Source organism: Coregonus clupeaformis, chromosome 1 (genome assembly GCF_020615455.1).
Source record: "Coregonus clupeaformis isolate EN_2021a chromosome 1, ASM2061545v1, whole genome shotgun sequence".
In the NCBI taxonomy this organism is placed as follows: Eukaryota; Metazoa; Chordata; class Actinopteri; order Salmoniformes; family Salmonidae; genus Coregonus; species Coregonus clupeaformis.
The window spans coordinates 94,386,297-94,401,684 of NC_059192.1; the positions used below are offsets into that span (position 1 = coordinate 94,386,297).

The 15,388-nt window shown below is 44.7% G+C and overlaps 1 protein-coding gene across 1 annotated transcript in view; it reads left to right on the forward strand.

Moving 5' to 3' along the window:
• The window catches only part of nid1a (nidogen 1a), a 97,277-nt gene extending 84,186 nt beyond the window's left edge, over nt 1-13,091 (forward strand). The window contains exons 21-22 of the mRNA XM_041895502.1: nt 6,553-6,665; nt 12,934-13,091. Of these exons, the coding sequence (XP_041751436.1) occupies nt 6,553-6,665; nt 12,934-13,067 (247 nt within the window). The 3' untranslated portion in view covers nt 13,068-13,091. The remainder of the gene's footprint in view (nt 1-6,552; nt 6,666-12,933) is intronic.
• Nucleotides 13,092-15,388: the final 2,297 nt, after the last annotated feature.

Consider the following 15,388-nt stretch of genomic DNA (forward strand, 5'->3'; position numbering starts at 1 on the left):
CACTGACTGGAGGAGGTAGACAGGATCTAGACATAACTATCATAATATCTACTACACTGACTGGAGGAGGTAGACAGGATCCAGACATAACTATCATAATATCTACTACACTGACTGGAGGAGGTAGACAGGATCTAGACATAACTATCATAATATCTACTACACTGACTGGAGGAGGTAGACAGGATCTAGACATAACTATCATAATATCTACTACACTGACTGGAGGAGGTAGACAGGATCTAGACATAACTATCATAATATCTACTACACTGACTGGAGGAGGTAGACAGGATCTAGACATAACTATCATAATATCTACTACACTGACTGGAGGAGGTAGACAGGATCTAGACATAACTATCATAATATCTACTACACTGACTGGAGGAGGTAGACAGGATCTAGACATAACTATCATAATATCTACTACACTGACTGGAGGAGGTAGACAGGATCTAGACATAACTATCATAATATCTACTACACTGACTGGAGGAGGTAGACAGGATCTAGACATAACTATCATAATATCTACTACACTGACTGGAGGAGGTAGACAGGATCTAGACATAACTATCATAATATCTACTACACTGACTGGAGGAGGTAGACAGGATCCAGACATAACTATCATAATATCTACTACACTGACTGGAGGAGGTAGACAGGATCTAGACATAACTATCATAATATCTACTACACTGACTGGAGGAGGTAGACAGGATCTAGACATAACTATCATAATATCTACTACACTGACTGGAGGAGGTAGACAGGATCTAGACATAACTATCATAATATCTACTACACTGACTGGAGGAGGTAGACAGGATCCAGACATAACTATCATAATATCTACTACACTGACTGGAGGAGGTAGACAGGATCCAGACATAACTATCATAATATCTACTACACTGACTGGAGGAGGTAGACAGGATCTAGACATAACTATCATAATATCTACTACACTGACTGGAGGAGGTAGACAGGATCTAGACATAACTATCATAATATCTACTACACTGACTGGAGGAGGTAGACAGGATCCAGACATAACTATCATAATATCTACTACACTGACTGGAGGAGGTAGACAGGATCTAGACATAACTATCATAATATCTACTACACTGACTGGAGGAGGTAGACAGGATCCAGACATAACTATCATAATATCTACTACACTGACTGGAGGAGGTAGACAGGATCTAGACATAACTATCATAATATCTACTACACTGACTGGAGGAGGTAGACAGGATCTAGACATAACTATCATAATATCTACTACACTGACTGGAGGAGGTAGACAGGATCCAGACATAACTATCATAATATCTACTACACTGACTGGAGGAGGTAGACAGGATCTAGACATAACTATCATAATATCTACTACACTGACTGGAGGAGGTAGACAGGATCTAGACATAACTATCATAATATCTACTACACTGACTGGAGGAGGTAGACAGGATCCAGACATAACTATCATAATATCTACTACACTGACTGGAGGAGGTAGACAGGATCTAGACATAACTATCATAATATCTACTACACTGACTGGAGGAGGTAGACAGGATCCAGACATAACTATCATAATATCTACTACACTGACTGGAGGAGGTAGACAGGATCTAGACATAACTATCATAATATCTACTACACTGACTGGAGGAGGTAGACAGGATCTAGACATAACTATCATAATATCTACTACACTGACTGGAGGAGGTAGACAGGATCCAGACATAACTATCATAATATCTACTACACTGACTGGAGGAGGTAGACAGGATCTAGACATAACTATCATAATATCTACTACACTGACTGGAGGAGGTAGACAGGATCTAGACATAACTATCATAATATCTACTACACTGACTGGAGGAGGTAGACAGGATCCAGACATAACTATCATAATATCTACTACACTGACTGGAGGAGGTAGACAGGATCTAGACATAACTATCATAATATCTACTACACTGACTGGAGGAGGTAGACAGGATCCAGACATAACTATCATAATATCTACTACACTGACTGGAGGAGGTAGACAGGATCTAGACATAACTATCATAATATCTACTACACTGACTGGAGGAGGTAGACAGGATCTAGACATAACTATCATAATATCTACTACACTGACTGGAGGAGGTAGACAGGATCTAGACATAACTATCATAATATCTACTACACTGACTGGAGGAGGTAGACAGGATCTAGACATAACTATCATAATATCTACTACACTGACTGGAGGAGGTAGACAGGATCTAGACATAACTATCATAATATCTACTACACTGACTGGAGGAGGTAGACAGGATCTAGACATAACTATCATAATATCTACTACACTGACTGGAGGAGGTAGACAGGATCTAGACATAACTATCATAATATCTACTACACTGACTGGAGGAGGTAGACAGGATCCAGACATAACTATCATAATATCTACTACACTGACTGGAGGAGGTAGACAGGATCTAGACATAACTATCATAATATCTACTACACTGACTGGAGGAGGTAGACAGGATCTAGACATAACTATCATAATATCTACTACACTGACTGGAGGAGGTAGACAGGATCTAGACATAACTATCATAATATCTACTACACTGACTGGAGGAGGTAGACAGGATCTAGACATAACTATCATAATATCTACTACACTGACTGGAGGAGGTAGACAGGATCTAGACATAACTATCATAATATCTACTACACTGACTGGAGTGAGGTAGACAGGATCTAGACATAACTATCATAATATCTACTACACTGACTGGAGGAGGTAGACAGGATCTAGACATAACTATCATAATATCTACTACACTGACTGGAGGAGGTAGACAGGATCTAGACATAACTATCATAATATCTACTACACTGACTGGAGGAGGTAGACAGGATCTAGACATAACTATCATAATATCTACTACACTGACTGGAGGAGGTAGACAGGATCTAGACATAACTATCATAATATCTACTACACTGACTGGAGGAGGTAGACAGGATCTAGACATAACTATCATAATATCTACTACACTGACTGGAGGAGGTAGACAGGATCTAGACATAACTATCATAATATCTACTACACTGACTGGAGGAGGTAGACAGGATCTAGACATAACTATCATAATATCTACTACACTGACTGGAGGAGGTAGACAGGATCTAGACATAACTATCATAATATCTACTACACTGACTGGAGGAGGTAGACAGGATCTAGACATAACTATCATAATATCTACTACACTGACTGGAGGAGGTAGACAGGATCTAGACATAACTATCATAATATCTACTACACTGACTGGAGGAGGTAGACAGGATCTAGACATAACTATCATAATATCTACTACACTGACTGGAGGAGGTAGACAGGATCCAGACATAACTATCATAATATCTACTACACTGACTGGAGGAGGTAGACAGGATCTAGACATAACTATCATAATATCTACTACACTGACTGGAGGAGGTAGACAGGATCTAGACATAACTATCATAATATCTACTACACTGACTGGAGGAGGTAGACAGGATCCAGACATAACTATCATAATATCTACTACACTGACTGGAGGAGGTAGACAGGATCTAGACATAACTATCATAATATCTACTACACTGACTGGAGGAGGTAGACAGGATCCAGACATAACTATCATAATATCTACTACACTGACTGGAGGAGGTAGACAGGATCTAGACATAACTATCATAATATCTACTACACTGACTGGAGGAGGTAGACAGGATCTAGACATAACTATCATAATATCTACTACACTGACTGGAGGAGGTAGACAGGATCCAGACATAACTATCATAATATCTACTACACTGACTGGAGGAGGTAGACAGGATCTAGACATAACTATCATAATATCTACTACACTGACTGGAGGAGGTAGACAGGATCTAGACATAACTATCATAATATCTACTACACTGACTGGAGGAGGTAGACAGGATCTAGACATAACTATCATAATATCTACTACACTGACTGGAGGAGGTAGACAGGATCTAGACATAACTATCATAATATCTACTACACTGACTGGAGGAGGTAGACAGGATCTAGACATAACTATCATAATATCTACTACACTGACTGGAGGAGGTAGACAGGATCTAGACATAACTATCATAATATCTACTACACTGACTGGAGGAGGTAGACAGGATCTAGACATAACTATCATAATATCTACTACACTGACTGGAGGAGGTAGACAGGATCTAGACATAACTATCATAATATCTACTACACTGACTGGAGGAGGTAGACAGGATCCAGACATAACTATCATAATATCTACTACACTGACTGGAGGAGGTAGACAGGATCTAGACATAACTATCATAATATCTACTACACTGACTGGAGGAGGTAGACAGGATCTAGACATAACTATCATAATATCTACTACACTGACTGGAGGAGGTAGACAGGATCTAGACATAACTATCATAATATCTACTACACTGACTGGAGGAGGTAGACAGGATCCAGACATAACTATCATAATATCTACTACACTGACTGGAGGAGGTAGACAGGATCCAGACATAACTATCATAATATCTACTACACTGACTGGAGGAGGTAGACAGGATCTAGACATAACTATCATAATATCTACTACACTGACTGGAGGAGGTAGGCAGGATCTAGACATAACTATCATAATATCTACTACACTGACTGGAGGAGGTAGACAGGATCTAGACATAACTATCATAATATCTACTACACTGACTGGAGGAGGTAGACAGGATCTAGACATAACTATCATAATATCTACTACACTGACTGGAGGAGGTAGACAGGATCTAGACATAACTATCATAATATCTACTACACTGACTGGAGGAGGTAGACAGGATCCAGACATAACTATCATAATATCTACTACACTGACTGGAGGAGGTAGACAGGATCCAGACATAACTATCATAATATCTACTACACTGACTGGAGGAGGTAGACAGGATCCAGACATAACTATCATAATATCTACTACACTGACTGGAGGAGGTAGACAGGATCTAGACATAACTATCATAATATCTACTACACTGACTGGAGGAGGTAGACAGGATCTAGACATAACTATCATAATATCTACTACACTGACTGGAGGAGGTAGGATGGATCCAGACATAACTATCATAATATCTACTACACTGACTGGAGGAGGTAGACAGGATCTAGACATAACTATCATAATATCTACTACACTGACTGGAGGAGGTAGACAGGATCTAGACATAACTATCATAATATCTACTACACTGAATGGAGGAGGTAGACAGTCTACTGAAGAGCTTTTAGTATGTGGAAACAGGGATGGAGATGAAGCTAGTCCGCTATCCTTTCAATAGGCTTGTCCTTGGGCTAGTAGAAAAAAAATGCACCTCTAAACCTTGACTCTTGGAGTGGAAGAATGTTGGAATGTTCAGTGGAGTCACTGGGATGTTTCAGGCTCGCTTCTTAAAAAAGGAAAAACAAAATGGAGCCCTTATGTATGGTTGGTTCAGTCAGTGTGTGTTTCAGTGTGTGATGTTAGAGTTAGGGGCCGGATCTGTCAAGGTGTCACTTTGGAGAAGGGAAGGGGTCGAAGGTCAAATCACTCCTGAGACCTCAACAGCCCCTCAGAGCAGCCTGAGGCCTTGATGTCAATTCAGGCTCAGCTAGGCCCCATTTAATACCTGTGTGTGTGTGTGTGTGTGTGTGTGTGTGTGTGTGTGTGTGTGTGTGTGTGTGTGTGTGTGTGTGTGTGTGTGTGTGTGTGTGTGTGTGTGTGTGTGTGTGTGTGTGTGTGTGTGTGTGTGTGTGTGTGTGTGTGTGTGTGCGTGTGTGTGTGTGTGTGTGTGTGTGCGTGCGCGCGTGCGCTCAATGAGGCCGGTGCCATGGATGTTTGCCATTGGAGAGGGGTGGAGGGTGGGTGACTGGAGGGGAGGGAAGAGGGGCGTGACAGAAGTGGCAGCTGCTTGTAATTTCTCAGCCTCTTGGGACGGCCTGTAAATTAGCTGGTTGTTCTGGGGCCTCCCTCTGATCTCACCAGGGACCATATAGGGTTGAAGACACTACACGGCCAGTACAGCGCAGGGAAATACTATTTTAATCTAACGTAATAGAAGGCTCCAGTCACCCCTTGTTATAACCATTCCCACATTTCCCCTCATCAGTGTGTTTTTACACAGTAAATGCTGACAACTGGGGACATTTCACCTCACAAGGATGCAGGCTATTTTAGGTTTAGGAGTTAGGGTTAGGTTTAGGGTTTGGGGTTTGGGGTTAAGGCTAGGGGTTAGGGAAATTGGGATTTTGAATGGGAATCAGTTGTTTGGTCCCTACAAGGATAGTAAAACATACACGTGCGCGCGTGTGTGTGTGTGTGTGTGTGTGTGTGTGTGTGTGTGTGTGTGTGTGTGTGTGTGAGCATCCATTTGTGGTGATTGCTGTGTCTGATGTGTAGTTGTTGTTGGTCTCAGGGATGCAGTGATCATGGTGGATCGTCAAGCTGGCAGGGAGACTGATGTGTTCCTGCCCCAGAAACAGACCAGGCTGTACGGAATCACCATGGCACACGCTCAGTGTCCCTCAGGTAGGCACACGCTCAGTGTCCCTCAGGTAGGCACACGCTCAGTGTCCCTCAGGTACGCACACGCTCAGTGTCCCTCAGGTAGGCACACGCTCAGTGTCCCTCAGGTAGGCACACGCTCAGTGTCCCTCAGGTACGCACCCGCTCAGTGTCCCTCAGGTACGCACACGCTCAGTGTCCCTCGGGTATGCACACAAACACACACGTGCACACGCACACACGCACGCACACGTGCACACGCACACTCACACAATCTTGTACAGCTAACCTTGCGGGGACATACAATTCAGTTCCATTGAAAATACTATTTTCCCTAACCCCTAACCCTAAACCTAACCCTTACCCTATCCCTTATCCTAACCCTAACCTTAACCCTAACCGTCAAACTAACCCTAGCTCCTAACCCTAAACCTAAATCTCACCCTAACCATCCACTCCCTAGAAATAGCATGTGACCTCGTGAGAACCAACCCAGATGGCCATTCTCTGGCCGTCCCCCTGGTGGGGACTTCTGGTCTACAGTATGGTTAAACACGCCCTCTCTGGTCTACAGTATGGTTAAACACGCCCTCTCTGGTCTACAGTATGGTTAAACACGCCCTCTCTGGTCTACAGTATGGTTAAACACGCCCTCTCTGGTCTACAGTATGGTTAAACACGCCCTCTCTGGTCTACAGTATGGTTAAACACGCCCTCTCTGGTCTACAGTATGGTTAAACACGCCCTCTCTGGTCTACAGTCTGGTAAAACACGCCCTCTCTGGTCTACAGTCTGGTTAAACACGCCCTCTCTGGTCTACAGTATGGTTAAACACGCCCTCTCTGGTCTACAGTATGGTTAAACACGCCCTCTCTGGTCTACAGTATGGTTAAACACGCCCTCTCTGGTCTACAGTATGGTTAAACACGCCCTCTCTGGTCTCCAGTATGGTTAAACACGCCCTCTCTGGTCTACAGTCTGGTTAAACACGCCCTCTCTGGTCTACAGTATGGTTAAACACGCCCTCTCTACAGTATGGTTAAACACGCCCTCTCTACAGTCTGGTTAAACACGCCCTCTCTGGTCTCCAGTATGGTTAAACACGCCCTCTCTGGTCTCCAGTATGGTTAAACACGCCCTCTCTGGTCTACAGTATGGTTAAACACGCCCTCTCTGGTCTACAGTATGGTTAAACACGCCCTCTCTGGTCTACAGTCTGGTTAAACACGCCCTCTCTACAGTCTGGTTAAACACGCCCTCTCTGGTCTCCAGTATGGTTAAACACGCCCTCTCTGGTCTCCAGTATGGTTAAACACGCCCTCTCTGGTCTCCAGTATGGTTAAACACGCCCTCTCTGGTCTACAGTATGGTTAGACACGCCCTCTCTGGTCTACAGTATGGTTAAACACGCCCTCTCTGGTCTACAGTATGGTTAAACACGCCCTCTCTGGTCTCCAGTATGGTTAAACACGCCCTCTCTGGTCTACAGTATGGTTAAACACGCCCTCTCTGGTCTACAGTATGGTTAGACACGCCCTCTCTCCAGTATGGTTAAACACGCCCTCTCTGGTCTACAGTCTGGTTAAACACGCCCTCTCTACAGTCTGGTTAAACACGCCCTCTCTACAGTCTGGTTAAACACGCCCTCTCTGGTCTACAGTATGGTTAGACACGCCCTCTCTACAGTATGGTTAAACACGCCCTCTCTGGTCTCCAGTATGGTTAAACACGCCCTCTCTGGTCTACAGTCTGGTTAAACACGCCCTCTCTGGTCTACAGTATGGTTAAACACGCCCTCTCTACAGTATGGTTAAACACGCCCTCTCTGGTCTACAGTATGGTTAAACACGCCCTCTCTACAGTCTGGTTAAACACGCCCTCTCTGGTCTACAGTATGGTTAAACACGCCCTCTCTACAGTATGGTTAAACACGCCCTCTCTGGTCTACAGTATGGTTAAACACGCCCTCTCTGGTCTACAGTATGGTTAAACACGCCCTCTCTGGTCTACAGTATGGTTAAACACGCCCTCTCTGGTCTACAGTCTGGTTAAACACGCCCTCTCTGGTCTACAGTATGGTTAAACACGCCCTCTCTACAGTCTGGTTAAACACGCCCTCTCTGGTCTCCAGTATGGTTAAACACGCCCTCTCTGGTCTACAGTATGGTTAAACACGCCCTCTCTACAGTATGGTTAAACACGCCCTCTCTGGTCTCCAGTATGGTTAAACACGCCCTCTCTGGTCTCCAGTATGGTTAAACACGCCCTCTCTGGTCTCCAGTATGGTTAAACACGCCCTCTCTGGTCTACAGTATGGTTAAACACGCCCTCTCTGGTCTACAGTATGGTTAAACACGCCCTCTCTGGTCTACAGTATGGTTAGACACGCCCTCTCTACAGTATGGTTAGACACGCCCTCTCTGGTCTACAGTATGGTTAAACACGCCCTCTCTGGTCTCCAGTATGGTTAAACACGCCCTCTCTGGTCTACAGTATGGTTAAACACGCCCTCTCTGGTCTACAGTATGGTTAGACACGCCCTCTCTACAGTATGGTTAGACACGCCCTCTCTGGTCTACAGTATGGTTAAACACGCCCTCTCTGGTCTACAGTATGGTTAAACACGCCCTCTCTGGTCTACAGTATGGTTAAACACGCCCTCTCTGGTCTAACCCATCCCTATCTCCCTATGGTACCGCTGTCAGCAGCAGAACTCTATAACTCAGTAACCCATCCCTATCTCTCTATGGTACCACTGTCAGCAGCAGAACTCTATAACTCAGTAACCCATCCCTATCTCCCTATGGTACCACTGTCAGCAGCAGAACTCTATAACTCAGTAACCCATCCCTATCTCCCTATGGTACCACTGTCAGCAGCAGAACTCTATAACCCATCCCTATCTCCCTATGGTACCACTGTCAGCAGCAGAACTCTATAACCCATCCCTATCTCCCTATGGTACCACTGTCAGCAGCAGAACTCTATAACTCAGTAACCCATCCCTATCTCTCTATGGTACCACTGTCAGCAGCAGAACTCTATAACTCAGTAACCCATCCCTATCTCCCTATGGTACCACTGTCAGCAGCAGAACTCTATAACTCAGTAACCCATCCCTATCTCTCTATGGTACCACTGTCAGCAGCAGAACTCTATAACTCAGTAACCCATCCCTATCTCCCTATGGTACCACTGTCAGCAGCAGAACTCTATAACTCAGTAACCCATCCCTATCTCCCTATGGTACCACTGTCAGCAGCAGAACTCTATAACAGTAACCCATCCCTATCTCCCTATGGTACCACTGTCAGCAGCAGAACTCTATAACTCAGTAACCCATCCCTATCTCCCTATGGTACCACTGTCAGCAGCAGAACTCTATAACCCATCCCTATCTCCCTATGGTACCACTGTCAGCAGCAGAACTCTATAACTCAGTAACCCATCCCTATCTCCCTATGGTACCACTGTCAGCAGCAGAACTCTATAATAGTAACCCATCCCTATCTCCCTATGGTACCACTGTCAGCAGCAGAACTCTATAACTCAGTAACCCATCCCTATCTCTCTATGGTACCACTGTCAGCAGCAGAACTCTATAACCCATCCCTATCTCCCTATGGTACCACTGTCAGCAGCAGAACTCTATAACCCATCCCTATCTCCCTATGGTACCACTGTCAGCAGCAGAACTCTATAACCCATCCCTATCTCCCTATGGTACCACTGTCAGCAGCAGAACTCTATAACCCATCCCTATCTCCCTATGGTACCACTGTCAGCAGCAGAACTCTATAACCCATCCCTATCTCCCTATGGTACCACTGTCAGCAGCAGAACTCTAAGTAACCCATCCCTATCTCCCTATGGTACCACTGTCAGCAGCAGAACTCTATAACCCATCCCTATCTCCCTATGGTACCACTGTCAGCAGCAGAACTCTAAATATAACCCATCCCTATCTCCCTATGGTACCACTGTCAGCAGCAGAACTCTATAACTCAGTAACCCATCCCTATCTCCCTATGGTACCACTGTCAGCAGCAGAACTCTATAACTCAGTAACCCATCCCTATCTCCCTATGGTACCACTGTCAGCAGCAGAACTCTATAACTCAGTAACCCATCCCTATCTCCCTATGGTACCACTGTCAGCAGCAGAACTCTATAACTCAGTAACCCATCCCTATCTCCCTATGGTACCACTGTCAGCAGCAGAACTCTATAACTCAGTAACCCATCCCTATCTCCCTATGGTACCACTGTCAGCAGCAGAACTCTATAACCCATCCCTATCTCCCTATGGTACCACTGTCAGCAGCAGAACTCTATAACTCAGTAACCCATCCCTATCTCTCTATGGTACCACTGTCAGCAGCAGAACTCTATAACTCAGTAACCCATCCCTATCTCCCTATGGTACCACTGTCAGCAGCAGAACTCTATAACTCAGTAACCCATCCCTATCTCTCTATGGTACCACTGTCAGCAGCAGAACTCTATAACTCAGTAACCCATCCCTATCTCTCTATGGTACCACTGTCAGCAGCAGAACTCTATAACTCAGTAACCCATCCCTATCTCCCTATGGTACCACTGTCAGCAGCAGAACTCTATAACTCAGTAACCCATCCCTATCTCCCTATGGTACCACTGTCAGCAGCAGAACTCTATAACCCATCCCTATCTCCCTATGGTACCACTGTCAGCAGCAGAACTCTATAACTCAGTAACCCATCCCTATCTCCCTATGGTACCACTGTCAGCAGCAGAACTCTATAACTCAGTAACCCATCCCTATCTCCCTATGGTACCACTGTCAGCAGCAGAACTCTATAACTCAGTAACCCATCCCTATCTCCCTATGGTACCACTGTCAGCAGCAGAACTCTATAACTCAGTAACCCATCCCTATCTCCCTATGGTACCACTGTCAGCAGCAGAACTCTATAACTCAGTAACCCATCCCTATCTCCCTATGGTACCACTGTCAGCAGCAGAACTCTATAACTCAGTAACCCATCCCTATCTCTCTATGGTACCACTGTCAGCAGCAGAACTCTATAACTCAGTAACCCATCCCTATCTCCCTATGGTACCACTGTCAGCAGCAGAACTCTATAACTCAGTAACCCATCCCTATCTCCCTATGGTACCACTGTCAGCAGCAGAACTCTATAACTCAGTAACCCATCCCTATCTCCCTATGGTACCACTGTCAGCAGCAGAACTCTATAACCCATCCCTATCTCCCTATGGTACCACTGTCAGCAGCAGAACTCTATAACCCATCCCTATCTCCCTATGGTACCACTGTCAGCAGCAGAACTCTATAACCCATCCCTATCTCCCTATGGTACCACTGTCAGCAGCAGAACTCTATACCTCTATAACCCATCCCTATCTCCCTATGGTACCACTGTCAGCAGCAGAACTCTATAACCCATCCCTATCTCCCTATGGTACCACTGTCAGCAGCAGAACTCTATAACTCTATAACCCATCCCTATCTCCCTATGGTACCACTGTCAGCAGCAGAACTCTATAACCCATCCCTATCTCCCTATGGTACCACTGTCAGCAGCAGAACTCTATAACTCTATAACCCATCCCTATCTCCCTATGGTACCACTGTCAGCAGCAGAACTCTATAACCCATCCCTATCTCCCTATGGTACCACTGTCAGCAGGGAGGAGGGACATTACCTTCCATGTTTTCATCTTATTCCTAGTGGAGATAAGGGCTACTAGGGGTTACTGTGTGAAGGGAGTGATGAATACAAGCTAGATATCATTACACAAGGAACCAGGGACTGTAGATCCTGGATATCAAATGTGAAAACTGTACTTTGAACTGACGTCTGTGCCCAGTGGGTCGCTTTGTCTGAGCCAGAACCGGGTCGCCTTGTCTGAGCCAGAACCGGGTCGCCTTGTCTGAGCCAGAACCGGGTCGCCTTGTCTGAGCCAGAACCGGGTCGCCTTGTCTGAGCCAGAACCGGGTCGCCTTGTCTGAGCCAGAACCGGGTCGCTTTGTCTGAGCCAGAACCGGGTCGCCTTGTCTGAGCCAGAACCGGGTCGCCTTGTCTGAGCCAGAACCGGGTCGCCTTGTCTGAGCCAGTACCGGGTCGCCTTGTCTGAGCCAGAACAGCCCATATGGCGGGAACTTGTCTCTGTGTGAGGCAGCTTTTACAACCCCTGGACAGGACGCTAGTCTATCACAGGGCTTACAGAGGGAATACTCAATATTAACACTGCGTGTTAACTAATGTCTGTTTTTTTTAACCACCAGGTCAAAACTACTGTGCTGTGAACAATGGAGGATGCACCCACCTATGTTTGGCCACACCCAAAGGTCGCTCCTGTCTGTGTCCCGACAACGCGTTGGTCGTCAGCTGTGTGGAGAGGGACGGGGGCAGGTTTTGAGGTGGAGAGGGGCGGGGGGCAGGTTTTGAGGTGGAGAGGGACGGGGCAGGTTTTGAGGTGGAGAGGGGCGGGGGGCAGGTTTTGAGATGGAGAGGGACGGGGGGCAGGTTTTGAGATGGAGAGGGACGGGGGGCAGGTTTTGAGGTGGAGAGGGACGGGGGCAGGTTTTGAGGTGGAGAGGGGCGGGGGGCAGGTTTTGAGGTGGAGAGGCAGACAGGGGACTCAGAGATAATGGCTACATTATATGTATTTTATCTTCATCGTTAACTCTGCATTGTTGGAAAAGAACGCGTAAGAAAGCATTTCAATGTTAGTCTACACCTGTTGTTTACAATGCATGTGACAAATCCAATTGGACTTGATTTGATTCCAGGCTGACTACATTGTAGACGCCTGCCAGATCTCACAACACCTGGATGTGTGTTGAATTAACATACAGTATATCTGCTAACCACATCATTCGATATATTAACCAATCAATCAATCAATCAATAACATGTAATTTTATAAAGCCCTTTTATATACCAGCAATCTGATATAATATAGCAAAACTGGTGGCTGGCTGCGCATTCGGTGATGTGGTATGTAACCTTTGGTTGATGCAATGCAACAAAGAATGCAATGTAGTCGGCCTAGAACGTAACCATAGATAGATAGCCTAATGTCTTCTCTGGTTACCCTGAGGAGTTAGATGCTGCTAGTCTCTTAACGTAGAAATATAAACCATAGAACGGGCCTCACCATTCATACCATTGATGGCATAATGAGGTAGTCTGGCAGCCAACAGTTTATCAGTGAAGTGACCAGGTTTAGAGGTACCAAGCCCTTTCTATAAGATTATATTTCTATGATCTCTAGACTGTAGCTGTTCTGAATATCGCCACTGAAACCTTGCCGTCTTTTCTCCTTTTATCTCACTGACGTTTTATTTCAAATTTTTTATCTTAATCCCGTTATAAAGTCACATACGTTTTAATTTTTTTGAATTGTAAATAAATTGTATTTCAAATTTTTTATCTTAATCCCGTTATAAAGTCACATACGTTTTAATTTTTTTGAATTGTAAATAAATACTTTAAAAGTATAAATACATTGTTCTATGGTGCTGTTAAGAGTATTTCAAGGAAAATCAATGTGAAATTGTTTTGTATTAGTATTATGATATCAAGCCAACTGTTGGACAAAATAAATCTTAGCTTGTCATGACTCCCTTCCATGTTCTGTGAAATGTGTGGCATCAGATCACCCCCATGTCCCCATTTAAACACCATACTGAAGTATGTAACAGAGTCGACTGTATTCGCTGCTGGAGTGGCAGAGAGGAGTTTACTGTACATCCTGTGCAGCTATCCAATAAAAAAACTTTTTTTTTTTACAGACGTGTCAGATGGTTTTGTTTTTGAACAACAAATTCATAAGGTGGTACAGAAAGCTACTTACAAAGACTTTTAAATACAAAAACGTACCATACATACATCTACATTTCACAGAGGTGTGAAATCAAATGTGTTCTTACTTCAAGGGCAACTTCTTGTAAGTGGAGTTATGGTGCCCCCTGGCGTCAGCAGGCTAGAATAATGTATTGCAATGGCCAATGTGTGTTCTGCTATTATACACCATTAGATGACGGTGTTGACTTAGTTTCCAATGCTGCCTGCGATTCATGTATCGATGTGAATGTTGCCATATCATCGAGTGTTACTGTTACTGAGCTAATGTTACAGAGGTTGCCGTAATATCATTTTCGAAATTGTCTATTCTCACAGAAATGTTGATACAATTTAAAGCATTCACGTTATGTGTAGTGTAGGCTACGCATTTATGGGAATTGAAATTAGATGACATCAGAAACAAGAACGTCATTTAGCCTATGTGCTGCCTAGAACAAAAAACTAGAACAGTCGGTCCATCATCTCGTTGTTGACGAAATGGAACACAGGTATTTCCAACTGATGCGGAGGCCTCCCAGATGGCGCCCCTATTCACTATTTAGGGTACTACTTTTGACCAGATCTCTATGGGTCCTGGTTAAAATGAGTGTCCTACATAGTGAATAGGATGCCATCTGGGAGGCCATTTGGGACTGTTCAGGCTGTAAAAGGGGTGTGAATACTTTGTGAAGGCACTGTACATCTCCAGCTTCTTCTCACTCAGCAGCTGGCCTAGGCTCATTCTGAATAGGGTAGTAAAGCCACAGATAGAACAATGAGCCAGATACTTCGTTTCCACTCACTACCAAATATCAAGGACCTCAGCCACCCGAGCCACGGCCTGTTCACCCCGCTATCATCCAGAAGGCGAGGTCAGTACAGGTGCATCAA